The sequence below is a fragment of the Dasypus novemcinctus genome, chromosome 9 (assembly GCF_030445035.2).
Source record: "Dasypus novemcinctus isolate mDasNov1 chromosome 9, mDasNov1.1.hap2, whole genome shotgun sequence".
NCBI lineage: Eukaryota > Metazoa > Chordata > Mammalia > Cingulata > Dasypodidae > Dasypus > Dasypus novemcinctus.
Window position 1 is genome coordinate 112,885,972 of NC_080681.1, and position 27,852 is coordinate 112,913,823.

General features: G+C 57.9%; 1 protein-coding gene across 1 annotated transcript; it reads left to right on the plus strand.

Moving 5' to 3' along the window:
* The first annotated feature begins 520 nt into the window (after window positions 1-520).
* On the plus strand, window positions 521-27,638 carry WNT4 (Wnt family member 4). The gene is made up of 5 exons (XM_058304157.1): window positions 521-628; window positions 14,441-14,676; window positions 23,446-23,577; window positions 23,667-23,809; window positions 24,547-27,638. Exons 1-5 carry the CDS (start codon window positions 552-554, stop codon window positions 25,012-25,014), a joined length of 1,056 nt encoding a protein of 351 aa, XP_058160140.1. The 5' UTR covers window positions 521-551; the 3' UTR covers window positions 25,015-27,638.
* Window positions 27,639-27,852: the final 214 nt, after the last annotated feature.

Consider the following 27,852-nt stretch of genomic DNA (forward strand, 5'->3'; position numbering starts at 1 on the left):
AGTGCCCGCGGCCGCGGGCTGGGGGAGCTGTGCCCGCCCGTCCCCAGGGTCCGGGCGGGGACCCGGCAGCCGGGTCGCCGCGCCTCCAGCAGGGCCGGGCCAGGCGGCGCGCAGCCGGGCGTGCCCGGGCCGGGCTCTCGCCCCAAGTCCTCCGGGGCGCCCGGCCGCGGAGGGCCCCGGAGCAGCTCAGTCCCGCGGGCTGGGGCGGCCGCGGCCGCGGCGCTCCGGCCCGCCCCCGGGGGGTGTCCCGGCCCACTGGGCCCGCCCAGGTAACCCCATCCTCGGCCCGCCCCCGGCCCGCCCCCCCGGCCGCCCGCCTCCGCCGCCGCCGCATCCCGGCTCTGGGGCGGCGCTGACAGTCTGGTCCGCGCCGGGCAGCGGGCGCAGCAGCGGGCAGGGCGGCCGGCAGCACGGAGGCAGAGCCCCGGCGCGCGCGCCCCGGCCCGCGCCCGGCCCGCGCCCCAGCCCAGCCGCGGGGCGCCCACCTGCCGCCCCGACGGGAGACCCCCGCGGCCGCAGCGCTGCCCGGGCCGGGCGCCCGCGGCGGCACCATGAGTCCCCGCTCGTGCCTGCGTTCGCTGCGCCTCCTGGTCTTCGCCGTCTTCTCGGCCGCCGCGAGCAACTGGCTGTAAGTGGGGCTGGGACCCGGCCGGGCCCGGCGGGGCGGGGCAGGCCCCGGGGGCAGCGGCCGGTGCCAGGCGGCGCGGGGCGGCGGGCGCGGGGGCGCCCGGCAGGTGTCTCGGCGCGGGACGGGAGGCTCGCTCCTCCCGCCGCTGTCGCCGCCGCTGCCCGGAGCCCCTGGGTCAAGCCCCGTGCCCTGGCCGGACTCCCAGCCCAGAGGCGGCGGCAGCGGCGGCGACGTCCGCGCCCCAGTACGAGCCGGGGCGCCCGGTGGGTGCGAGTGCGGGGCGGCGGCCGGGGCTGGGAGCCGGGCGCGGGGCGCGGGGCGCGGCGCAGGCGGGGCTGACAGGTCGCCGCGGAAGCCCAGGACGGGGAAGGGCTCCGGGACATAATAGCAGGTTAATCCCGAGAAGTCCGGGCGCGAGCTCCCCGCGCCCTCCGGGCTGCGCCGCGCTGCGGACTGGGCTGGAGGCGTGCAGGGACCTGTTTCTGCTCGGGGGGCTGGGGACAGGGATAGAAGGAGGGAAGGGGCCGGGACTGGCGCTGACCAGGCCTTGGTTCTCCCCGGGGCAGGAGGCCACTCCATCTGGCCCTGAGAGGGGACAACAGCCCCCCACCTCCCTGTGGCTCGCCTAAGGAGGGAGGGGTGGTGACCAGCGCCGGTGACCCGTCTGTTTTTTCTTGAGTGGCCTGTGTTCAGGCGGCACCCTGGGGAGGGGCAGAAGGTTCTCTGACGGAGGAAGCGCTAAGGGGTGAGTGAGCAAGAGGCCCCTGGACTCCTTCACCCCCCTCTGCTACTGTCCCCCGCGTCCAGGCTTAACCCTGGCCCCGGTGCCTCCTGCCCAGAGCTCTGCCCCCATCCGCTGTGGGCAGCCAGTGGGGAGCCAAGCTCCAATATTGATCTGAAAAGCATGAGGTGGGAAGGGGGATAGCCAACAGTGTAGTGGGGTTTCCATGGAGACAGCAGGAAAGGAAAAAATTCTCTCTGCATCAAGACCAAAGAACAAATATCTCCCATGAAATTGCCCCGAGTGTCCAATGGCTGTTGCTATGAGGTCATTGTGGCCTGCCCGGGCCCTGCAGGCTGGAAGGAGCGTGTTCAGTTGGGGTCAGAGCCACCCAGGGCTTCGGGGACGAGGTGATGTGGAATTCTCCCAGCTGTTCGAGAGCGCACGACTACAAGGCAGTCTGAAGTAGGCTGCGGGGCTTTTGTTTTTCTTGGAGCCTTAATTTGATTAACACTTCAGGAGCAGTGGCAGAGTGTACAGAAAGCAGGGCACCACTACCTCTCCCCGCTGCCCCTGCACGCCCCCGCCCTGAGCAGGGCCTGGGTCGCAGAGCCCAGGAGAGCTGGCTTGGGCTGGGGGAAGCCCGGGGTCCCTGGAGCTGACTTGTGAATGTACAGGCTCAGAGCCGGGGTCTCCAAAGCAAGGCTGAGTGTCAAGGGGAGCAAGAGCTGGGTCTGACCTGCCCAGAGACGAGAGCTGCAAAAGAGGGCAGAGAAAGAAGTAGCAGCTCCAGCATGTGACCCAGGCCTCCAGGCAAGATAGCGACATAGGCAGTAGGAAGTCCTTCTGGAGCATCTAGTCTTGGGCTCAGGTGAGGAAACTGAGGCCTGGAGAGGGGAAGCTCCTTGCCCAAGCTCAGAGCCAAGGCCAGTGCACAGGCATTCTGACTCCCAGGCCGTGACACCACACCCCCTCCCCAGCTGCCATCCCAAAGTCGAGCCTGGGCGACTGGGTAGTGTCCCCTCCCCTCCTCAGCCACACCGAAGCCCGGATCCCCAGCCAGGGAGGCAGCCCCAGCTTTGGGTCCCGCAAACCACAGGGAATTCCACCAGCTCGGTTCCCGTGCCTGCGCCGTGGGGGGTGGGGTGAGGAGGGGCGGCCTGGAGGGAGGACGGAGCTTGGCAAACCTGTTCTCCGCAAGGTGATGGTTCAGGTTGCCACGAAACAGGTCTGTGGATGACCCAGCTCACTTCTGCTCCACCCTGGGCTGCAAGCCAAGGGCCTCTCGGCTTAGCCCAAGGCAGGAGGAACAAGGGGCTTCCCAGGACCCTACCACGGCAGAGACGCTGTGATGGAGAAGAGATCTCCGGGCACATTCCAAGGTTGGGACACTTGCCTCGTATTTATCAACTTCCATCCCCAGGCCAGGGACTGGGTGAGCTCTGGGGGGAAGCATGTCACAGCCTGGCCTCCAAGGAGCTAGGGGTCTAAGCAAGACAAAAGCAAACCCATGAACTGGGTGGGACACAACGTGCATGCTATAGCTGCCCGAGGAAAGAGAGTTGAGTGGGGGTGGGGACAAGGGCACTTGCAGAATCATGACAATCATCATCATAATAGCTCCCACTGCATTATCTGCTTTTTCTAAAATCCTGACAACAGTTTACAGATGAGACGATTGAGATAATTGCCCAAAAAGTCACCCAGCTAGGAAACGGCAGAGCCATCTGACATAAAAGCTGCCTTTCGAAGGAAAAGCTTTGAGCAAGCAGATGTCCATTCAGGCATGGTGGCCAGCACGGTCTTTTCAAGTGTGACCATGCCTGGTTCCAAGAGGATGGCTGGCTGCTCTCACCAAGGGGCAAGCCCGAGTGTCCTCTCCCTTCCCAGTACCTGGAGCCAGGCTTCAGTCCAGGGCCAGTCGGCTGGCCAGTTGCAAGAGCCAGTGCTGTCTGTTGTCTTAGAAGGGCAGGTGGCCCGGCAGGGAGACCAGGTGTCCCGCTGCGTGCAGCTGTTGGGCAGGATGGAGCCTGGAGCTGGGAGGGCTGCACAGCCCGAGGCCTGGGCAAGCCCAGAGCTGGAAGCTGTTGATTAGACTCGCGTCTGGCACCCAGAGCAAGCTGACAGTCTGTGGCAGCTCCCACCACTGTAGGAGGGATAGATGGATAAAAACAGTCCGTCGGTAGAAGGCCCCAAATCCTGCCAGCCTGGGTTCTGCCCTCAAGGGGGCTGGCCTATCACCGACATGGGCTCAGAAATGTTTCTGAATGTCCTGTCCCCCACCCCCTGCCCAGAAGCCCTAGGGCTGTGCTGGGAGTCAGGAGACCTGGGTCTCCACCATGTGCTGGATAGCCTTGGGGGGGTCTCTTTGCCCATCTGGGCCACAGTCCTCAGCAGGAATTTCTGAACCCCAAATGCAAGTACTGGGAAGAGCTGGAGAAAGATAAGCTAAGGTTTCATTACTGTGGATTACCTGAGGAAAGGCCAAGGTGTGCTGAGCTGGGGCCCTCAACGAGGGGAGGGAGTCCTGCCATGCTCAGACAGTCCAGTGGAGAGACTGAGAACTGGGTCTCAGGGGCAGACAGCCCGGAGTTCCCTCCCAACTCTGCCACTTGCCAGCTGAGCAGCCTTGGACAGGTCACTTAACCTCTGAACCTCAGGCTCCTCATCTGTAAGACTGTACATACCCTTTGAGAGTTGGGGGGCAGCGGTGACTGTAAGGACAGAATGAGCTCATGCCCCTCCAACCTGATGGTAGCCATGGCCCCTGCTAGGAGCTGAGGGTTGCAGGCAGTGAGTTGGCAGAGCCATGCCCTTGCTTCCAGGGACGATGGAGAGAAGAGGCCTGGGGGCTGCTGCTCCCACGCCCCTTTCAGCCCACCCTGCTCTGTCTGGATCCTATGAACTGACACCAGCCGCACTGGAAGAACCCTGTGATTTAAGCAGGCACCCCGCAGGAGCCTCACAGAGCTGGGGAGGCTGGGCCCGGCCTGCGGGTAGATCCTGCTTGGCCAAAGTTGTTGCTGGGAGCTCCCTGCGGTGCCACTGGGGGAAGCAGAGGAGGCCAGCATGCTTCTCACTGGGTCTGATTCCCACAAATATGTGTCTTTGTGCCAAGCTCCCATGTGCCTGCTCGCCCAGCGGGAGTGGCCGTGGGTGGAGGGAAGCCCGGCACGCTGGGCCCAAAGGGCTGGGCCAGGTGTGGGACACAGCCAGCCCAGATGCTTTACCACAGGTAAAGGTGTGGCCCGTCCCCTCCAGGTCCCCAGCTGAAAAAACCCTTCCCTCTCCTCTAAATAGTGAAATCCCATCTCCTTAGAGCTCCTGCCATGGCTCTGGGCATTGGATAGTAATCACTAACTTGACCACAGCGCTTTACAGCTGCACCGGGGTTTCACAACCCTGACACCATTGACTTTTTTGATAAAAATTCCCAAACCTTGCAAGCACCCTGTACCCACCAAGTGACATCTCCTCTGCCCCTCGCCCTTCTCCTGACCGTGGGAAGTTGGGGCGAGATATTCTTCGTTGTGTTTGGGTGTAAGGGGCTGCCCCGTGCCCTGCAGGATGTCTGGCCTCCCTGGCCTCCATCCACTAGATGCCAGTAGCACCCCCAGTTGTGACAACCAAAAATGTCTCCAGGCATTGTCAAATGTCCCCTGGGGGGCAAAGTACCCCATTTATGAATCAATGGCCCACAAAGCACTCTTATGCCCATTATTTTATTTGAACCATGTAACCTCCCTCCCCACTTTCAGGGGAGGGGATCCTGCATTATTTTCAGTACCTCTTCAGCGACCCAGAGGTACAGTGACTTTCCCGGGTTCATTCTGCAAATCAGAAGTAGGACCTGAACTTGACTTGCTCTCCCATGTCCAAACCTCATGGTTTTTATCTCCTACCTATAAAAGTTTCATATGATGGAGTCCAATAGAGCTGCTTCTTTATTTCTACAAGGTTCTAAACATCCAGGGCCGAGGCTGTGACATACCACCTCTGACTGGCCACACAGCACCGAGCACGCATCGGACATGCAGTAGGTGCTCAGTCCATCATGATGGATGAGTGAAAGAAGGGCTTGCGCATTATGGCGGGTTTTACACTGTTGTCAGGTCCTAGGGCGGCGTCCAAAACCTCCAGCCGGTGGGAGTCTCAGGCGAAGCATGACGTGCTGCAGCGGCCGTCGGGGAGCGTGGCTGCACTCCTCACCTCCTCAGGCAGGCCGGCCCCTTGGTGTCAGGCTGAGCGGCTTCTCACCCCTTCATCCCAGGGCCCCAGGACCAGGTTCTGCCCGAGGGCTCGGCTCAGGCGGCAGCCACGACCCAGCTGTCTGCTCTGGTTTGACTTTCTTCCCTCAACCTGGGATTAGCAATTGAGCAACTCAGCAAGCCTCTGACAAGACGGTGCTCCCCAAACCTGTTGAAACTCGTTTACCTCGGGCCCTGTGGGTGCACTTGGAAAGGTGAGCGTTGCACCCAGCCTCCTCCCCTTGTTCCTCCCTCTGGGAAGAAGGGCTTCGGCTGAGCCAAGCCGGCCCGGCCCGGAGTGGACCGGGGAGCCTCCGGGGGGAAGGACAGCTGCCGGCCGTCGGCCCCTCCGCTCGCCCCTCCGCTCGCCCCTCCGCTCCACAAAAGCTTGCAAGAGCTGCTCGTGCACTCAGCCGGCCCAGCTGGAAGGTGAACCTGCGACCCCGTGGTTGCTCTCCAGATTTCCACCGGGGCTGCCAGGTTTTATCTCCGAGTCCTGAACTGCATCTTCTGTGATTCGGCCAAACTCGGCAGAAGGCGCGCTCCCTGCCGTGACCCCACCAGCTCTCCCCTTCCCCATCCGAAGCCCTCTCCACTCCCACCCCCACCCCCATCTTCTGGAAAATTTGAAACCAAACTATGTTTTAAACATTCCCTGGCCAAGTCAGAGCCCCCACAGTGGAAAGGACCTGGTCTGAGAAGAGAGAAGGAAGGGTGAGGGTAGAAGGAGGGAGGGGTGTGTCTGCGGGGCGGCTGGTAGCCTCCTGGCAACTCGGATGTCTCTTTGGAGAGGTCCATTGGACGCAGAAGGGAATTAATTGCAAGAGGACCAGAGGGGCCTCTGCCCTGCTGGGACCCCATTTTACACTCTGTTCCCAAGTCCTGTAATCCCAGGACTGGGGGCCAGAAACTCTTCCTCAAGGGCTGGCGATAGCAGAGTGTTCGCTCTTGACTGGGGATGGCCAGCCGTCCTGACACCCCAGACTTAGAGGCTGGAATGATGCATATTAGCACTAGAGGGGGTCACGGGGATTATCAGCTTCAACCCCCTCCCTGGACAGAAGGGGACACTGAGCCAGGCACATGACAAGCCCTGACTCACCAAGACCTCCTGTTGCTAGGCACTTCCCATCAGCAGCATTTTAGCTGCAGAGCTGGAACTTGACCCCAGGTCTGACAGCCTTTCCAGAGCTGTTGCTGTAGCAGATGAAGCCGTTCTGCAGCCCCATACCCCTAGCCAGGCATTCTCTGCTGTGATGAGCTTCTGGAACTAGGGAGGAATCAAGGTTTTCTCATCTGTCCCAGGTGAGCAGGGAGTTGCAGCCACAGGCTATCCTCAGGATTGGGCCTCTAGAAGGATTCCACCAAGGTAGAGGAACTTGCTGGAAGCCTGGGACACCTAAGCATGAGCCTCCCTGCAGGAAGCCAGCCCTGGATCTGGACAGCTCAGCCAGACTGCACCACCCGGCCTCGCTCCCCACCCCCAGGGCTCCCTCAGTTGAGCTACGGTTCAAGGGTACCAGGGGCATGAGAGGAACGCTTGGGTGAGGCATCGGGTGGAACTCTGCTGGCAAATTAGGAGGTAAGGCGAGCCTAGGATGGGCCCTAAATTGGACACCCCTCACCCCTACACCACACCTGTCCCGGGGAGAGAAGGAAATTCTTACCTTCTGGCACAGCTCTGGGGCCAGCCAGGCCCAGGTGTCAGTGGCTGCTTTTGGCTCCTTGGGAGCAAATACAGTGAGACGGGAAATAGGGGAGCCTCCCAAACAGGAACGGGGGCCTAGAACCCTCGGGAGTGCAATCTAGGGACCTGGGGCACCAAGGTGCTGGAAGCCATGGCAACTGGGATGCCAAGAAAAAGACAATTGGCGTGCTGAGGCCTCCAGGGATGGGGAGAAGAGGGAGCAGGGGATCTCGGGGGACAGGAAGGGGAAACTGGAGACTAAGGTATGAAGCAAGAGCTTGAGCTCCAGAGGAGGCCGCCATTTCCCTCCCCTGGGGAAATGCACCTGTGGCAAAGAGAACTTGACCTGGACATTGAAAACCCTAGGGCTGTGTTAAGACTAGGGAGAAGGGGGACAGAGGCAACACCCACCACCCGGCAAACCCCGAGTGTCTCCAAAGCCAGCCCCTCCTCACTGGCTGCCCCTCAAGGACCTGCAGGCCAGTGGCAGGGACCTTCCATGGACCCAACAGCTATAGAGACCCCAGGCCCAGACACTATCCAGCAGCCACAGCGCCCTCCCCAGCACCCCTCAATCCTGAAAGCAGCCCAGAAGCCTCTGTGGTTCACCAAGTCCATGGGCCACCAGAAAGAATTGTGGCTGGAAGGATCAGGCCACCTCCATCAAGTCACTGTCCACTGACCGTCAAACTAGCATGCCCTCAGGCACCCTGGCCCATCTTTGAAGCCGGGTCCTGATCAGCCAGCCCCCAGGCTTGCGAGTCACAGTGACCTATTTCCAAATCCTGCCCAGCCCTGATCAACTGCATGGCCTTGAACACAGACCTCTACCTCTCTGAGCCTCAGTTTCCTCAGCTGTGAGATGGAACCCACCTGGCCAGTCCTGCATTGTTGCAGTAAGGCCATATAGAGAAATGAGACAGTTGTGTGAATAGCACAGGTGCCACGGGAACGTAAGCTCCCACCCTTCCCGGCATATTTCCACCGTTCCCAAGTGTCCTCAGAGCACCTGAACCATTCCTGGGGCCCGTTGCCCCTGCTCTTCTCACCTCGGTGTCCGCAGCTCCTAGCCTCCTAAGAGCAGCCCCCTCCACCCCATCGCTCACACCCCCAGACCTTGGAGGGGCCGACTAATGGGTCAGAGTCACTTGGAAGCATATTCTCTAACTCTGCAGGGGAGTTTGTCAAAACTCTGCAGCTGCGAATCAGGGCCAAAGTGATCTACTGTTCCCACTGGGGGTGCGTCCCAGCCCGCAGGTGAGCTCAGCTGAAAACAAGTTGGGAGCACATGTCTAAGAGCTGGCAGAGGCAGGCAAAAGATAAGCAAGGTGACAGCAGAAGGGGGTCCTGCAGGGTCCTCCAGGGACTGTGGGGGCGGCTTTGGGATGGAGGTGGTGATGATGGTGATGATGATGGTGAACATCTTAATGATGACGATGATATAGCGATGTTGCTGACAGGAGAGCACCTACCGTGTGAAGTGCTTTATGCACATTCACCTGAGGCCCCCGGTGCATAGCCAACGCATAGCAGAGATGGGATCCTGGTCCCATCTGTCAGCTCCACAGGGCGTGCCCTTATCCAGTGCACCATGCCACCTGCCACATTGAGGGGCAAGGGGCTAGGGGCTGGGGGCCCCGGGTGAAAGGGCAAAAGGATACTAAGACCATGGCAATAGAAACGTTCAAAGTTCTGAAAAGGAGTCGGGAGACCGCAGGTGCAGTAAGGATGTCAGGGAACCAGGTCACACACACACACACACACACACACACACACACACACACACACTGGTTATCAGAGTCTGTGGTCACTTTTGCTTTCACCCCAGCCCACATCTCCCAAGGCAGCTGTGTGTCCAGTGGGCGCTCGTTTCCATCCGGCTCCACCTCTCGCCTGCCTGGCCTCTTCCACCCTGGTATGGCCATCACGGCTGCTCCTGAGGAGGCTCTAAATGTGGCCCAGGCAGGCAGGGAGGCCAACGGGAGGGGGCGGAGAGGACTGGGCCGGTGTCCCAGCCCCCACCTGGACAGCACGGGGCCAGGACCCACGGCAGATCTGCTTGTCCTCCCAAACGTTCCAGCTATTTCCCATCCCCTCTCTGCTGGACGTTCACAGCAAGAGGAGGGGAGAAGTTGGAGAGGAGCAGATTTTCCTCTAGGAATTTATATATATAAATTTTAAAGCAAGCAAACCTGGAAAAGCTTGGGACAAGCCCAGCTAATTTTAGTTTCTAGTGAAAACAGCAGGTGGCCGAGAGGATCTGATCTCCCTGGCAGGGCCAGGGCCCTCAAGCCTTGCAGGCTGAAGGCACGGGCCGGGCGTGGGGAGGGCCTCCTGGGAGGAGCCGAAGGACCTGCAGCTTCCGTTTGAGAAGATCAGGGTGCGAGCTGGCTGGCAGCGGCTGCAGGGCAGCCTGGGCCGGTGGGGTAACCCGATCAATGGCATGGCCACGGCTATAGTCCTGGGTGGCCTGGGCAGCAGGTGGCAAATTGCTACACCCAGAGTCGGCAGTGGCAGGAAGGAGCCTAAATGGGGGCATTGCAGCCAGGATGGGAGAAGCAGCAGCAGTGGCCGAGACCTCCACAGGCTCGGCCCGGCGGCAGCCAGCTCCCATCGTGGCCGGCCTCTCTGTCTCCCCCAGAAACGGCTTGTGCAGTCGATATTTGAGACCGACACAGCTCCAGGGCCAGCGAGTGGTGCATGTGTCTCTGGGGGAAAGGTTGAGCCACCCTGGGGCCCAGGGAGGGGGTTCCTGGGTCCCCAGGACCAGGTGGGACTAGCGCTCAGGCTCTCCATGCCCTTGGCAGACCGGGAGGCAAGGGGCAGATGGGGGCCCCCGGACGCAGCCCCGTTTTCATTGCTCGCGCCCTGCTCTTCCCAACCCTGAGTCCTCTGCCAGGAGTGAGCACAGGGGGCCAGATCAGGGCGAAGCCCCCCAGACAGGCAGCAAGGCCCTACTGAGCACCGACGGCGGCCCCTGTGCCAGGCGCTGGGTGGCCTGGGGACAGACCCTGAAGCCACAGGCAGGGACCAGTGGCTGGAGAGTTGAGAAGAGGCAGAGCTGGGTTTGCATCCCACTTGGCCGTTTCCCTCAGGCAAACCACTTCACCTCCCTAGTCCTCCGCATGGGCATCAGTAAAACAAGGCCTAGCACCCTAACCCGATTCCAGAACAAACTAGCAGAAGCAGTGTGTGGGCAAGGCCTGCCATGCCTGGATCCTAACCCTCTCCACCCCTGACTCCACGCCCAGCTGTGGCACCAGCCCTTCACCGGCAAACCCATAGATCTGGGAGAGCAGGGTGGGGGTGGGGCCGTGCCTCGGGTGGCATGGAAGGGGACAGCAGTTGTGCCAGATGAAGGCAGGGGCTGGGGGTGGTGGGCACTGGTGTCAGGAGTGGGGGCAGGGACACTCCTCAGCTGAAGACGTTCCTCGGCTTCTTCCTGGAAGCCGTCCCAGTGATTCACTGCCACGGCTGCCCAGCAGCTCACCCCTGCATCCCTGCTCCTGCCCTTTCAGCCAGTCTCCCTCGCCGAGGTCTGAGCCTAGGGGGAGGAGGGGGCAGCTGATTGGCCCATCTCACTCCTTGCTCAATGGCTCGGGCTCCCTCCATCAGCCTCGAGGTTTGGACTCCCCCCTCCCAGCCTAACAGCCAGGAAGGCCGTGCAGAGCCGCTAGTCCATTGCACCCCCAGGGGACTGCAGCCCTGAGTAGGGCTGGGACTTGCCCAAGGTCACGCAGTGGGTCTGTGCCTGAGCCAAGCCTCCCCAGCCTTCCCCCCCTCCCCCGCCAGAAGAACCCCTGTCTTTGAACACCCCCATCTCCAGAGTCCAGGGCCCAGTGGAGCCAACCTGGCCCCCTTAGCTGGACCAGGAGGGAGCAGAGGCCAAGAGGGAACTGGCCAGCTCTCTGTGCCCCATGTCACAGAGGGGATGCGGGGCCCCAAGCTCGTCCGAGCAGGCAAGTCTGAGGCTGAGCAGGTTAGGATCCAACTTTAGACCCGACTCCTTGTCCCGTGACTCAGGGACGCCGGTGGCCTAGACGTGGACCTGGCCCATGGCCAGTTGCTGGGCTCTTGGCGCCCCCTGCAGGCCAAGAACAACAGGTGGGACTAGCTCCAAAGGAGCCCTCTTCCCGCAGCTGGCCGAGGAAGGGGTGCCCCTAGACAGGGCTGAGGAGTCGGGCAGTGCCTCCCCTTCCAGATGCACCCACCCCTGCCTCTCCGCCGTCTTCCTGCCGTGCCTCCCCTCAGAGAGCATCCTCTGAGGACGACCTTGGTAGAGTGGACAGGGAGGCTCCCGGGAGACAAGGAATGCAGCGGGAGTGAAAGAGGTTGCACTGTCTTGCCTGAGACCACCCACCTCCCATGTGCTGCCAGGGAAGGGGGAGGACTTCAGAGTCCCCCGGCACTGACCGTATGTCCTCCTGCGAACGATGCTTGGCCCACGTCAAATCCCCGTCGTTCCTCACAGCAGCCCTCTGGGATAGGAACCTTATGGCCCTCGACAGATAAGGAAAGCCAGATCGCAGGCCCCACAGCCAGGGGGCGACGCAGCGATGAGGCGGATAATAGTGCCCCAGAATTGAATCTCCCTCCAGCTGGGCAGTGGTTACCATGAGCTCCCCAACTGCTCTCCAGGCCAGGGCAGGCCTGGCTGCATGACCGACCACACCTGGGAGGGCATTAAAAACCCAGGTGCCCCCCAAGCCCCGCCTGGCACGGAGTCCAGGCGTCTGCATTTCCAACAGACCCATAAATGTTGCTGATGCACGGCCAGATTTGAGAACCATCACCCCGGTCCAGTCCAGGACTGCTTGCATGCCTCCAGAGATGGAGAGCTCAGCAAGCCCCAAGGCAGCCCACCAACTGCCTCTCGGCCAGGCCAGTCCTGGCTCCCAGCAGCTTCTTCCCACCAGTTCCAGTTCTAGTTCTTGAGCAACATAAAAGAATATTGTCTCCATCAAAGGCTATGATGTCAGATAAAACCAGGTTCAAATCCTGGCTCTGCCTCATGTGACCTTGCACGTGAGGCAGGTTCCTTAACCTATGTGTGCCTCGGTTTCCTCCTCTATAAGGTGAGGCTTCATTGGCTTGCAGAGGGTATTAAATGCAATAATGTAAGCAAATGATTTGCCTCAGTTCTGATGAAGTTCCATAAAAGTTAGCTATTTTAATTTCATTGTCATTAAAGTTTCCCATATTTTAATAACACTTTCTGGGTACTTTTCCATTTGGTCACCATTCATTCATTTCTTCATTTAGCAAACAAATGTCAAGTTCCTGCCTTATTGCCTCTGCTCCCAGATCAAACTTCTCTTACACACAGGATCCCATGGGCTTCTGGCAACAGTTCCTTGACATAGGTGAACCATTCCCTCCTCACGTTACTGATGGGAAAACTGAGTCCCAGAAAGCCACACAGATCTGCAGGACAGAACTAGAACCCCAGCCCCACCTCCCCTTCATAGGTCAAAAAAAAAAAAATGTGTGTGCAGCTTCCCTGATTGGATGCAACAGTGTCCTCCCAGAAGGGTGCCCCCGTGGGAGACACCTTATCCTGGACAACCTCCCGGGGGGGCTTGGTCTTTTGCAGAGTCTGGGGCAGCAGGGCACTCATGCTCTTTTGTCCACCCCCGGCCTGTGTATCTGTGGCCTGAGCTCCCCCACTTTCCCTCTCTGGGCCTCAGTGTGCTCACCTGTAAAATGAGGGGCTCACACCAGACCCCTCCCGGGGAGCATGCCTTAAGCATACTCTGCCGTGCCTCCAAAGACCTGGAAGGCAGCCCCAGCAGCCTGCCCTGAGAGAGAGCAGATGCATCTTCCCACGGAACCGATGAAAAGGAGGCCGGGAAAGGAAAGGAGACTTAGGGGGTGCCACTCTACCCGTGTACCTGCTGTGTGCACTTGGCCCTGGCCAGGTGAAGGGTGGGAGGCTAAGGGGCAGAGCTCAGAGCACCTGCCTTGGGGTCCAGTCCAGGTCTGCCCTTCTGAGCCGGGTGCCCTTGAGCCATTCATTATGGAAGCCCCTTCCCTTGAGAGGGGGCTACTTCTTCCCCACAGGCCTTTCCTCAGCTCAGTCCCCACCCCAAGGAGCATTTTTGCAGTCTTGCTCCAGGCCCCCTTGCCCTATGACAGTGTCCCTCGCCAGACAAGGCAGAGCTTAGGAGTATAGGCACGAGGGAGGCCCAGAGGTTTGAGGGGGTTTGAGGCTCAGTCACCTGGGGCATGTCACCTTCTTAGCCTTCATTTTGGAATCCGTAAAATGGGCAGAATAATTCTTACCTAGCGGCTTTGTGGTGAGGATACCACAGGACGAGCCTGCCACAGTGCACAGCACGGAGCAGGTGCTCCAGAAGCAGAAATGCTGACTCCTGCCTCCACCGAAGCCACACCCTGCCCCACGCAACTGGTCAGGGAGCACCTTCCCCTCAATTCCCACCCTGTGGTCCTCACACTAAGCCTGTGAGTGGGGCAAGCCTCCTTGTCCCCATCCTGTAAAGATCAACGGGCTGAGGGGATTGCAGGGCAAAATTGTTTTTGAAAGCCCCCTCCCTCCCGCACATCCCGTCCAGCCCCCAGTCCCCCGGCCCTCCACACCCTCATCGCCCACATCCACGTGCTGCAGCAATGACGTGGGTCTGTGTCAAGTGCTCATGGGGTGTGCCAGGCAGTGAGGATCTTGGCCTTGTGGCCAGAGGGTGGCCTGGGTCACTGGGGTCCCTGCCTGGGCAAGTAGGGGCTCCAGCCCCCCAGCTAGAGGACACCCTTACATGAAGAGGTTGAGCCCATGCACCAGAGCTGAGATAATGCCAGGGGTCAGACGCTGGCACAGAGGCCGCCCGGGGCAGGGAGGGCGCCCCGAGTTGGGGTGGGGGGCTTGTCAGCTTCCTTCCCAGGGCTGTGGCTTTGGTTGATGCGAAGCGGGAGCCTTCTGGGGGAACCCAGCACTCCCCCGCTTCTGGCCCCAGAAAGCCTAGCAGATGGACCTGTCCCTGCACCTAAGAGGAGGCGGCAGCCAGGACCAATCGCTAGGATAAGCGGGTTCCCAGGAACCGGGGCTGGGACATGGGCCTCGCCCCGGAATGGGAAGGGGAGGGGGCGGGGCTGTGGGGTCGGCCCCCGCATCCGCAGCCACCTCCCGCCTGTCTTCTCCCCAGGTACCTGGCCAAGCTGTCGTCGGTGGGGAGCATCTCGGAGGAAGAAACGTGTGAGAAGCTCAAGGGCCTGATCCAGAGGCAGGTGCAGATGTGCAAGCGGAACCTGGAGGTGATGGACTCTGTGCGCCGCGGCGCCCAGCTCGCCATCGAAGAATGCCAGTACCAGTTCCGGAACCGGCGCTGGAACTGCTCCACGCTCGACTCCCTGCCAGTCTTCGGCAAGGTGGTGACTCAAGGTGAGGGTTCGGCACACTGGGGACTCTGGGGGGCCTGCAGTGCCAGGGGCCGCCAGCAGAGACCACCATTTCGTTGGGTGAGGAGCAGCCTGCTCAGGAGTGGCTGGACTCATCTAAGTCATTTCTCAAGTGAAAACCGCACACCGCTCCGAGGGAGGCATAAAGCACGCCGAGTGGTTGGAGGTGCTGGGGAAGATGAGGTGATGGGGTGGGGGGCAGCGTCAGAGGGGGAGGCGGCCGCGGTGCGCTTGCGCGGCACTTTACCGTGGGCAGTGCCTTCAGTCCTGGCCTCAGGGAGCGTGAATTGGAGGGCCTACCTTCCTCCTTCCATGAGGAAGAGGCAGAGGCCCCCACAGATTCCTAGGAGGAAACCCCCAGCTCTGTGCCCTTAACCCGAGCCCTTCTCATTCCTTTGTACATTCGACAGGACGTACTGAGACTCAGGGCAAATGGGACCCAGCTCCTGTCCTCTTGGGCTCACAGAGGCTGGGGAGTTGGCCAGGTACATGACTGCAACAGAGGGAGGAGGAGCTTACGGCAGCAGCACCTTGTGGTGGACCAGACCCTGTTTAAAGTGCTTTAAACAATGTTAACTCCTCTAGCCCTTTGAGGTAGGCATCTTGCAAAAGAAGAAACTGAGGCATATAGAGGTTAAGTAACTTGCCCAAGGTACAGAGCTAGAAAGTGGCAGAGCCAGGACTTGAGCCCAGGCCACAGCTCTGGAGTCTGTGTTTTTTTCCAGGATGAGAAAATGCCATGATGGGGGAGGCGAGGGAGCCTGTGGGAGCACAAAGGAGGCACCTCCCCTGCCAGGGGCGGAGTGGTCAGGGAAGGTTTCCGCAAGGAGGGAGACCAGCAGCTGAGACCAGAAAGTTGAGAAAGCATTAAGCCAAAGGAAGGTGGAACAGGGCATACAGAAGGTCCCCATGGAACTGCAAGGCTCCTGGAGAGGTAGCCAGGTCAAGCTCCTGCCCTCGAGGAAGGTGCTGGAAACCAGCGGCCTCTTGTTCTACCTCCTGAGCATTAAACCGACACTTCTGGGCCATCAACAGTCAAGAGGGCCCTTTGACTTGCGCCGGCAGCAAGAAGGGGTTGCCTCGGCCAGCCTTTGTCTTGGCACCTGTGGTCTGGACAGCAAAGGCTGCCGGACTTGTGGCAAACCATTTGGATGTTGCTGGAAACCAACTGTGATAGAAATTTGGAAGCCATTCTCCCAGGAGCTGGCAGGGGCCAAAGAGGCCTGATCATGCTTGGCATCGCTGAACATCACTGCTCTAGAAAAGTGGAGGCTCAGCAAACAGCCTGGGAGTGGAGGATCTCCTGGGATGGTGTCGCCCACTGCCGAGGGCCCGAGACTGCCCGGTCGAAGAGGCCAGATACTAGGCTCCAGCAATAGACCCTGAGCTCACAGTGAGTGCTCAGTGTGTGCTGGAGGGATTGTGGGTAAGTCGGCCGCGTTTCATAGGCCCGGCCCTTTCCCACCTCCATGTTTTACACATGTCGTTTCCTCTGCCCCGAATACCCACCCCTCTTCTGTACCAGCTCAGCAGTTCTCTCCTCCACAAGCCTTCCCTGCAGGCAGGTGGCTGATTCTTCCTTTGGGCTCTAAATCCTTGCTGGGTTTGTTTTTTCTGCTTTGTTTTGGTTTTGGTCTTTTTCTGGTACCTTTTTGTTTTGATATAATTTCAAACTTATGGAAAAGTTGCAAAACTAATACAAGAAATTCCCATAGTCCCTTTACCCAGATTCATCAACTGTTTAATTTTAGCCCATTTGCCTTATCCTTCTCACTCATGTGTTGATATATATGCACATTTCTGTCTAAACCATTTGTGTGCTCACTGTCTTATTGCACCTTGTGAACTGTGATGCCTGTCTCCCCACTGCCACCATCACTAAGCTTTGAGCTCTTTGAAGGCAAGGGTGAGGTCTCCCCAGCCAGTGCCAGGCCCAGGCCCATGTCCACCACAGGGCAGGGCCTAGCATGGGGGGAGACAGTGAATGGCTGTCATCTGTTGGTAGGAAGCAGCTCAGGGACAAGAACTTGAAGGGTGAAGGAAGGGGACACATAGATCAGTGCCTCATGGACGCAGTCAGGGTTGGGACTCCATAGAGAAACGCCTTCCTTACCCGGGAGGCAAGAACCAAGGAGAGGGTGCCCAGTAAGTTACGAGAGAAACCGAGGATCCTGCCAGGCTGGGAGGAACTGCTCCAGGCTCCAGTCTGAGTGGCTTGATCAAATGTCCCGGCCCATTGGAGAGCTCAGTCAAGGTGCCCTGAGGCCAGGCCACTCACCGCGGGCAGATATCAGTTGCATTTGGAGGAGGAGTCTGAGCTCTACCCATTCATCCATCTCCCCACTTTGGTAGTTTTGGTTTTCTTCCCTGGGAAAATTCCTCATAGAAAACTCTTAACTTGTCTCCACTAAACAAAAGGAAGGAGACTCATCCAACCTAAGGCATGAGGGCAAAGCACTGGCTTTCAGAAAACCCAGGGGTTGAGGAGGCAGATGGAGGGGGAGCATGGGCGAACATGACCTTGGGCAAGTGACTTCACTCCTCCCAGCCTCAGTGTCCTGACCTGTTGATGGTGCCAGTGCTAGTGCTTACCTCGCAGGGCTGCCATGAAGCTCCAGTGACATAATGCTTGTGAAGCACTGAGAAGACCCCGACCCCAGAAGAGCTGTCAGTCATCTCCAGCCTCTGTCATCACCCTCGGCTGCATCACTGTCATCAGCAGCAACAGCCAGCTGGTGGGCTCCTCTCGCATCCCCCAGCTCTTGGGGTTGGGGGGTTTGCCAGAGCCCACATGCACGAGTTGCCTGAATGGGGTCTTGGCCTCAGACCATAAAAGAGGACAGAGCTAACAGATCCCTCGCAAGGATCTGGGCCAGGCTTAGAAGTAAAGGAGCCCCCATTTATCAAGGGCCTACTATGTGCTGTCTTGCATCAGCTCATCCTCACAGCTCTCTTCCCTTATGACATCTGGGAAAGGAGGCTCAGCAAGCCGAGGGTGGTCACACACCCAGATCTTGGCTGTGAGATCTTGGGCAAGGTTCATCCCCTCTCTAAGCCTCAGTATTGCCCTCTCTGTAAAATGGGGGCAAGTCTAGGATTCCGGTGAAGATAGAGATAATGCCTGTGAGGGGCTAGTTTACTGTTGCAGGGCTCCCTGGGGGGGGCAGGTCTTCTTACAGCACTCCCCAGGTCTCAGTCTCCAACGCCATGCTCCCTCCACTCCCAACCAGCAGAGGCCACTCCTGCTCCTGGCCTATGGAGGCAAGACGGACTGAGATGTAATGGTGAATGATGAGGACAATGTGTAATTTAGGGCTAAATCATGTGAAACACTACCAGAAACTAGGTGGAGGTGGCATCGAGAGCAGCTGGGAAAGGGGAGGTGGCAGGCGCTAAGGACCAGGTGAGGGATGGCCCTTGTGTGGTTTAGTCACTGCTTGACCCCAGTGCCTAGAAGAGTACACATAGTAGGTAATCAGTACATATGTGCTGAATGAATGAAAGGGTTTGAGGGTGGGAGAGGACACCCTCAAGCCTGGCCAAGGTTCAAGGATCAGAGTGAGCAAGGTGTGCTGGGGTCAGAGTAGGCTAGCCTGAGCAAGGGAGAGAAGCAGGAAGGTGATAGCATCTCCTGCTGTCCTCCATCGGCAGACAGCACTGGGCCTCCTCCTGCCTCTATCGCTATCTCCCTCTGTGACCTTGATCAAGTGTTTGTCCCGAGAGAGCTCTAAGGTCCCTCCAGGCTCTGACTGCTACAGTTGGGAGACCTGTCTGCAGAGCCCCAACTCCATCCACTCTCCCACAGCCCTAACACCAACCTAGAATACACCAGACTGAATTTACGAAGTCAGTGCTTTTCAGTCCTGGGTTTGACTAAAACCTGTGTTCTCTCTCCATTGTGATCAATAAATATTTGGTTAGGGAGCAAGCAAGCAAGCAAGGAAGAAACTGCTCTAAGGAAGCTTCTAGCCCATTGACAAACACATAGTCAACTCAATAACACTCAAAGGGTGAAGGCCCAGCTGATACTAGTTAGCAAATGAATGAAATGGCATTACCACCCTACAATCCCAGTAGCTGCTATGTATCAGGTGTCTATTAAGTGCCAAGAACTGTTTTATCTCATTCAATCTTCATAACCAACTGATAATGTAAGTACTATTACTAGCCCTATTTTATGAGCAGAAAACCTGAAATCATGTACCTAGTGGCAGAGCCACTAGATGAGAACGTAGGCCTGCCCAGCTGAGCACCTAAGCGCTCTCCTGATATCCAACTCTCTGGGCATGTACCTGTGAACAACCTGCTCCATGCCCAACCTGTCCTGGGTGCTGGGGAGCCAGGGGAGAAGTATGAGGGACAGGCTGGCCCAGGAGTTTCCAGTCTGACTACAGAGGCCAGACATGACAATTAGAAGATGAGAGTCTGCAGCCCAATGCTGACCACATGGGGTGGGCACACTGGGGAGAGCACCTGGAGTACCAGGAAGTCTGTGGAGGTGGGAGAAGATGTGGGAGAAGTGCTAGGGTCTGTCTGGCCTGCCAGGGCAGCATCACTGTCTCCCTGGTAGAGTGGGGAAAATGAGGCTCGGAGAGGAAGTTCATGCTGCTGGTAAGAGTCTAGTAGAGCATGGTCTGGTTCCAGAGCCTTTACACTTTCCTCTGTACTTTACTGCCTCTGAACTCCAAAGAGGCTTTCTGGAGGTGGTTTCAAGAAAAGGGGAACTTTTGCAAATAAGAGGAAAGCAACAGAAATTGGAAAGGCAGGCTGGGGGTATGGATGGGGAGAAGATGGGAGATAAGGTCTTTCTCTGAGACCAATGCCTGTCATGCCTCACTTCCGAAGGACTCCAGCTGGGTCTGCTTTAGAAGCAGCCCAAGTTATGGCCATTGCCTCACTCCCACCAGACCCCTGCACTGGTGCCTAGGAGATCAGTGTGCCCATGGCTTTCTTGCAAGCTCAATTCAGTCTCAGTCCATTCTCCCCCAAACATTCCTTCCTGCTCAAATGTCCTTCCTTCCAACATCAGGAAGAGACATCATAGTCAACATGCCCAGAAGATCCTGGGCCAGAGATCAGGGCCTGGGTTCCAGTTCCTGCTTGGCCACTTACCAGCTGAGGGACCCCAGGCAAACCCGAGTCTCACTTTCTTCCTCTACAGAGTAGAGCTGGAATTGGTTATAGGTTGTCGTGAGCCTTAGACAATGCCTGGAAAGGCCCTGGCACAGGGTAGGCCCCCAGAAAGAGTAGCTATTGTTGGATCAACAGGACAACTCTGAGTTCACAGCCACAGGCAGCACCTTGAAAAAGATGGCATTGAAGGGGGCCCAGAGGACACACAGATTTGGGCTTGTGGAGCCAGGAAAAGGAGGTGCTCCAGGAAGAGCAAATAGCAGGAAGCAAGGAGTTGGGTATAGGATGGGGAAAATGGCTTAAGAGGAAAAAAAGGTCCCAGGGTGGTTGCCAGCACCTGAGAGTTCTGCTTTACTCTGGCCTGGCTCCAGGAGGAGTCATCTGCCACCTCAGTACAGAACTCCTCACTGCTACACTCCCAGGCACATCATAATCCTCTTTCCGTGTCTGAGCAGCCTCTGAGGAGAGCAAGCCCTGCCAGGGTCCTCCATTAGCAAGCAAGGCCTCAGTCTGGGCACCCAGACTCGAGGCAGGGGTGAAGAGCTGGGAGGGGCCACAGCACCAGAGTCAAAGAACTGGAACGCAGGCCCAAACAGAGACGGCTGGAGGAGCCACCTCATCAGCTCTAGGGGTAAGGTGGCCTGGCCACATTCTCCAGGCCTTCTGGAGCTTCCAGAGCTGGACACAGAGGCCAACTGCTCACCATACCCCAGTAAAGAGCCCACAAAGGAACTGGGCTTGCCCTACAGCATGTGGGATTTAAGGTAGACCTAAGGAAGCCCTCTCAACTTTGTACGTGGGAGGTGATAAGAAAGCAATTGCAGGAAGCAGACTTGGCCCAGTGGTTAGGGCATCCGCCTACCACACGGGAAGTCCATGGTTCAAACCCCGGGCCTCCTTGACCCGTGTGGAGCTGGCCCATGTGCAGTGCTGATGCGCACAAGGAGTGCCCTGCCATACAGGGGTGTCTCCCGCATAGGGAGCCCCACGAGCAAGGAGCGCACCCCGTAAGGAGAGCCACCCAGTGTGAAAGAAAGTACAGCCTGCCCAGGAATGGCGCCACACACAAAGAGAACTGACCCAAAAAGATGACACAACAAAAAGAAACACAGATTCCTGGTGCTGCTGATAAGGATGGAAGTAGTCACAGAAGAACACACAGTGAATGGACACAGAGAGCAGACAACTGGGGGGAGGCGAGAAATAAAAAATAAATCTTTAAAAAAAAAAAAAGCAGTTGCATGTGCATTCCCAGGGAGGACAGGGCCTCCATGAGGCAGGACAATGTTGAGGTTGAAAGCTCTGGAGCCAGACTGAGTTCAAATCCTGACTCTACCACCTTCTAGCTGGGTATTGCTGGACAAGTTGCTTAACTACTCATTGCCTCGATTTCCTCAAATGTAAAATGAGGGTTAAAAGTATCTGCTTCATAAGGTTGTTATGAAGAGAATATAAACTAATATTTGTAAAGTGCTTAGACAATGCCCAGCATATACTAAATTTTCTATAAGCTTTAGCTCTTTTTATTTTCTTCCTTCCAGAATCTTTTCCTCAGGCCCAGTCACTCCAAACTGAGTGGCCACTGTGTCCTTGACCAAGGAGTCTTTGAGGTCAAAGCAAGGGGAAGCTGAAGTCCAGCGGATGGGTGTTGGTTTAGGGAGTGAAGCGGAGGGCTCCCTAAGCAACCTCACAGGGAGCCCTGCACCCACTGGCTACCAGTGCTCCAAGGAGGAGGTCAGCCCTGAGCCGGGGGTGGACCTGGGGCTGCTGAGAGCCAAGCAGCGGAGGCAGAACCATGCAAGGCCAAGAGCTGGGCCTCCCCACTGGGTCCCATCCGCCCTATCTCCCAATTCTATTTCCCTTCCCCCTTGGTCTTTGGGGCAAAGATTTGTGCTAGTTCAAGCCTGGAAATACCAGAAATACCAGAAACTGAAGTCGTCTCTCTTTGGGCGGCCACAGCACAAAACCAACCAACATGATCCTGCTATTAACCTCGATTCACTTGGAGAAGATTCGGTCTCAGGCTGTCAGGGCTCCACTGCTCCAGCCAAGCCCCCCAGTGCTGACCCAGAGTGGCCAGGCCAGGACAGAGTGGGTAATGGAGAGTCATGGTGGGCAGCACCCCCAGCTCGAAGCCCAGACCAAGAACAGGGCGTCCTGAGTCCGGGGCAGAGCTGCTTCCCACCCCAGTCTCAGCTTCTGCTGCCTCTAGCCACAGGCGCGGACACAGAGGAGGTGATTGTTTCCATCTGACCACGGTGGCTGCTCCCCGGGGCAGCCGAGAGCACAGGTCTGGGTGCCGCAGAGGTAATTGCTAACCACAGGCCCAAACCTGCCCCCTCCACTCCTGCGGACACAGACACTCCAGCGAGAGACAGAAGGACAGTCACAGGTACACAGAGGCCCTCACAGGGCCTAAGAGAGGAGAAGGGCTCAACTGGTCACACACCCAGTCAGCCACTCAGTAATGCGCACGTGCCCTGTGCACACATGGGCACGCACACGCGCACACACCCTTGAGGCTTGGTTCTACGCAGGCATTTCCTAGAAGATAAAAACACTCATTCAGGCACCTAAATAGAATGAGAAGCCATGGGGTGGAAGGAAAGGAACAGGCAGCCGAGGTGGACAGGCCTGTGTTTGAGTCCTGACTACCACCTCCCAATCTTGGTTTCCTCATCTGTAAACTGGGGCTGGTAGAGCACTCTGGTGGTAGAGGGCTCTGCTAACAGTTTTCCGACACTCAGCAGTTGTGCTAGTGGTACAGCTGCTGTTGTGATTGACTCAACATTATTAGGACACCTAAGACAGTTTCCAAAATGGGCCCAGCTTCAGAAGGAAAGGCTGGGAGCGGCAGACCCCCTCAGCCCAGTGGGGCCAGCTGGGGTACAGAGAAAAAGAACAGGCTTTAGAGCAGGAATTCTTAACCAGGGAGTCCATGGAAAGATTTTAGGGGGTCCACGAGCTTGAAATGAAAAAAAAAATCAACTTACATTATCTTTACTTTCTCTGACCTCCAATGTTGAGTGTCATGGAACTATCTGCTGTGACATTCTGAGGAGGGGTTCGTGGGTTTCTCTGACTGGCAAAGGGGCCCATGGAACCAAAAAAAAAAGGTTAGGTACCCCTGCTTTAGAGGAAGCCAGGCCTGGTTTATAGTCCAGCTCTGCTACTTCAAAGCCCTGCAGTCTCGGGTAAGTCGATTCCCACCACCCGCCAAGCCTGCTGTCTTCCTTCTCAGCTTCTGGAGAGGCTGTGAGCAGTGTTCCACAGGAGCGAAGGGCACAGGCTCTGAAGCCAGAACGTCTGCTGGCTCAACTACACACTGTGACCTTGGACAAGCTGCCTAACCTTTCCAGAAAAAGGGGGTAAAAACAGTGCTCACCTCCTGGGGCAGCTGTGAGGCTTAAATGACCTGTGCCTACACAGCCCGCAGTGAGGCCTGGTGGAGAAGACGTGTATATCCAGCTCCCGGCAGGACAAAGACCAGTGCCGGCACCGTGCCCGGCCCACGAGACCGGCTTGCACCATGCAGGAGGCCTCACATACCCCTCGCCCCCCACAAGGAGGGTGCTGGGAGGAGCACTGGGACCCAGCCCTGCCCTCTGCCTCCCCACAGGGACGCGAGAGGCGGCCTTCGTGTATGCCATCTCTTCGGCAGGCGTGGCCTTCGCAGTGACACGGGCGTGCAGCAGCGGGGAGCTGGAGAAGTGTGGCTGTGACCGAACAGTACAAGGAGTCAGCCCACAGGGTGAGTGCAGGCGGTGGCCGGGGCGGGAGGGCAGGCCTCTGGGGCCCCGGCCCTCACTAACCCGCGAGCCTTTCTACCCCCGAGCCCAGGCTTCCAGTGGTCAGGATGCTCCGACAACATCGCCTACGGCGTAGCCTTCTCACAGTCGTTTGTGGACGTGCGCGAGAGAAGCAAAGGCGCCTCATCCAGTCGGGCCCTCATGAACCTCCACAACAACGAGGCCGGCAGGAAGGTAGCATGGCTCTCCCTGCCCACCACCACCACCACCACCACGGGGGTATGGGCGGGTATGGGCAGGGAGACCCCCTCGCCCACCCACGACCACTCGGAAAACCTGTGCCGAGCAGGGTAATGGGACGCGTGACCAGGTCCCAGACCCTGGTGGCAAGGAGGCCACAGGCTATGGGGTGTGGACGGGACAGGGGGTGAAGCAGACAGGCGGGCAGGTGTTAGAGCAGTGTTTAAGTGGCCCTCAGCACAGCACGTGGCCCCCAGACCCCCACCCCACATGTAGGTGCACATGCGTGCATGTGTATCCACCTTTCCACACATGCAACCCACAGCAGCAGAGCCAGGATGTGACCCCTTCTGTGTCAACACGGAGATCATGTGCTTAACTAGGATGTCATCTGCCTTCTCAGGACCTACTGTCCTCAGTTCCAGGGAAGACTGGGTGCAGCAGTGTTCTTACCCACATCACCTGTCACTCACTGTTTCACAGGACACTGCCCTCTAAAGTCTCTCTTCTCCATTAACTCCAGGTGTCCCTCAGGCAGGGACAATATTCATTCATCCTTAACACTTCCTGCTGGCCCAGCTTGGCATATAGTAGGTGCTTTATACAGAGGAGTAGGACAGCAAATCGCCCTTCGACTCTGCTGGCTTGCCCCTACCATCTGTCCCCCCAAGGGCCCCGCCCCGGCCTCCATTGACATTTCCTGATGGCCCCTCTCCCACCCCTCCCCACAGGCTATCCTGACACACATGCGGGTGGAGTGCAAGTGCCACGGGGTGTCGGGCTCCTGCGAGGTAAAGACGTGCTGGCGAGCCGTGCCACCCTTCCGCCAGGTGGGCCACACGCTGAAGGAGAAGTTTGACGGTGCCACTGAGGTGGAGCCACGCCGAGTGGGCTCCTCCAAGGCGCTGGTGCCACGCAACGCACAGTTCAAGCCACATACAGATGAGGACCTGGTATACCTGGAGCCCAGCCCAGACTTCTGCGAGCAGGACATGCGCAGCGGCGTGCTGGGCACGAGGGGCCGCACATGCAACAAGACGTCCAAGGCCATTGATGGCTGCGAGCTGTTGTGCTGTGGCCGTGGCTTCCACACTGCACAGGTAGAGCTGGCTGAACGCTGCAGCTGCAAATTCCACTGGTGCTGCTTCGTCAAGTGCCGGCAGTGCCAGCGGCTCGTTGAGTTACACACGTGTCGGTGACTGCCTGCCAGCCATGTGCCCAGCAACCACTTAGCGGCCCGGGGAAGACCGATAATTTAAACAGTCCCCCACCACCCACCCCAAAAGATACTGGTTGTATTTTTTGTTTTGGTTTGGTTTTTGGGTCCTCATATTATTTATTGCCAAAACCAGGCAGGAGACCCCAAGGGCACCAACCAGGGCCTCCCCAAAGCCTGGGCCTCTGTGGCTGCCACTGACCAAAGGGACCTTGCTCATGCCTCTGGCTGTCCACAGGTGGCCACTACTGACCACTCAGTTGTTACCTGTCCCTGCTTTTTCTACTTCAGACTTAAGGTGGGTAACGAAGGTGTTAGAGCCCCATGGCTACTGACCCTGCCATCTAGGGGAAGGAGGTAGCCCGGTGGCGGGGAAAATTGGTGCCATCGTGACAGAAGCTGCAACTCCCTGAAAAGAAGAACTCACAACTCTCTACTCCCACACATTCAATAATGCTGGCAGCTTGAGCCTGACAGGCTTGTCTCTCTAGCCCCTTGAAAGGGAATGAGCAGCTACCAGGTCAAGGGCCAAGGGGTTAATTTCAGCCCTCACGTGGGCAGCTGGAGGTTCTATCTCTGTGGGGCCTTCCACGTGGAGCAGGAAGAGCAGAGGGGAAGACTACAGCCCACCCCAGCCCAGCCTCTCCCCTCAAAGGGGAAACCCCTCACGCCCCCCTCCAGGCCCTCCCAGGCAGGAGCAGAGGCTGCTGCCCTGGATCGGAGATCCCAGCTGGGCCTTTGCAATGATGTCCCCTCCCCATCCAAGGCACCTCCTCACAGTGCTGCTCCTCTATTAGCAAGAAAGTCTCACACAATAAGAATGTACACTTGGAGAACAAAGGATGTGGAAAAGGAAAAGCCCACCCCCAACCATTACTTCACTCACTTAACAAAACTTATTGAGCAAATACTATGTTCTAGACCCCGGATTGGGCATCTCACTTGATCACAGCAGCCCTAGGACCAAGATTCTTATGCCCATTTTCCATCGAGAGGGCAAGGATTACCCAGGTCACATGTCGAACTAAATGGAAAGGCAGAGCCCAGAAGAGTCCTCCAGCCAAGCCTCCTCCTTTGGCTCCTCAACCCAAAGACAAGAAACTGCAGATGTCCCTGGTCTGAGCCTGGAAATGGGCTCTGGCTGGAGGAAAGGGGTAGGGAAGCAGCAGGAGCCACAGACCACAGGCTGAGCGGGAGCCTGCGTGCTTCCCGAGGGCAAGATGGGCTCTAAGGGATGAGGTGACCACCGGGAAGGTGGAGGAAGTGAGGTCTCAGCAGCTGAGCACCCTCCCCGTCCCTGCCCTCAGGACCTCCCAGGCTCTGAGGTCCCAGGTCCCACAAGTACCAAAGTGGAGTACCCGAGAGGCAGCACCAGCAGCCTGGGCCTGACCTGTGCACCTGCCCAACCACCAGCAGGGCAAGGCCCAGACCCTGACCCAACCACTTCCCACTCACCAGAGGAACATGCTGGCAGGGAGGCTCTTGCTCAGCCCCTGCCCAGTCTCCAAGCTACCTGACATCAGGGCTCTGGACTCCTGGTTTCGGGTTCTCAGACCCCAAGCTCTTGGCTCCAGGGTTCAATGTCTGAGTTCAAAGTCCCAGATTCAGAATACACATGCCAGCCTGGAGAAATTGTTCTAGGCCTTGTGTTTGGTGCCTTCTGCTGTTCACTTCTAATGAAGAGAGGGCCAATACCCTTGAACCCCAGCCAAGCGCTCTGCTCAATGTCCATCCAAGGAGGAGACCAAAACCAAGTGAGATGCTGGAGCTTAATGTGGGTAGAATCTTGAAGCAGACAGTTCAGATGTGCATGAAAGCTGAGCCACAGCCACCTGAGTTGTCCCTGCAGCTGCCCACCTGGGCCCTCTGCTCCTCTGGTGGGCTCAGATCAGCTGTCTGCTCAGTGCCAGGGTAAATACAATCCTTCACTGGCAGAAGCCAGACCCAAAGGAAGCAGTGGGGCCTTCCTTTCCCTCCAGAGAATAGGGCTGAGCCACTCTCCTCTATCCCCAAGTCCTGTCCCCAGAGTGACGGAACAATCGATCCCAGCAGGATGCTGGTGTGATGGGCACTGCGCCTCAGCTAGAAGTGAAAGGCATCCGTGCCACTCACAGGCTTCACCCTTCTGCCTGCCTGGAGGCTCCTCGAGGCTGATCTTCCCGGGTTCTGAAGGGTCACGGCCTACGTTAATCAGACCAGATTGTGGGAACCTCTGCCGGGCCCAGCCCTACCACCACTATCACCCAAAGGCCAAAAGGGATCCACAGCTCCAAGAAAATGGAGCTTCAGTGGAAATGCCAAGCTCTAAACTGCCCCCAAATAAAGGGCAGGAGGAACTGACATAGGCCTCAGCCATAGCACTCAACTTTTGGTCCCACAGGGGCCTGGAAACTTGCCAGAGGGTCCTGCCCAAAGCCCCCTCCACTAGTCTTGACCCAAGGCAATGGTGATCCCTTCCCTCTGAGGCCTAGAGCTGGACAAGCCTCAGCTCTGGATGCTGCTACCCCTTCTCTGCTGCTCCCATCATCCACTTTTTATACTAAGCTCCTTGCCATTGTGACCTCCCCATGACATAGTCTGAAGCACGATAAAATGATTATTTCTTTATTCTGCATTTGTGACAGTGACTTTTTTGTAGAAGAGGGATAAAAGAGATTTGGGGAAAGACATGGGAAAGCAGATGAAGAATAGCAAATTCTAGACATGGGACCTCCTTTGCTATTTCTTCTAAATAACTGGTTTGGGGGCCACAAGGCAAAGACTCTCCCTGCACACCCTCTGAAATTCCACCATTAACACAGAGACCATATCTGCATCTCAC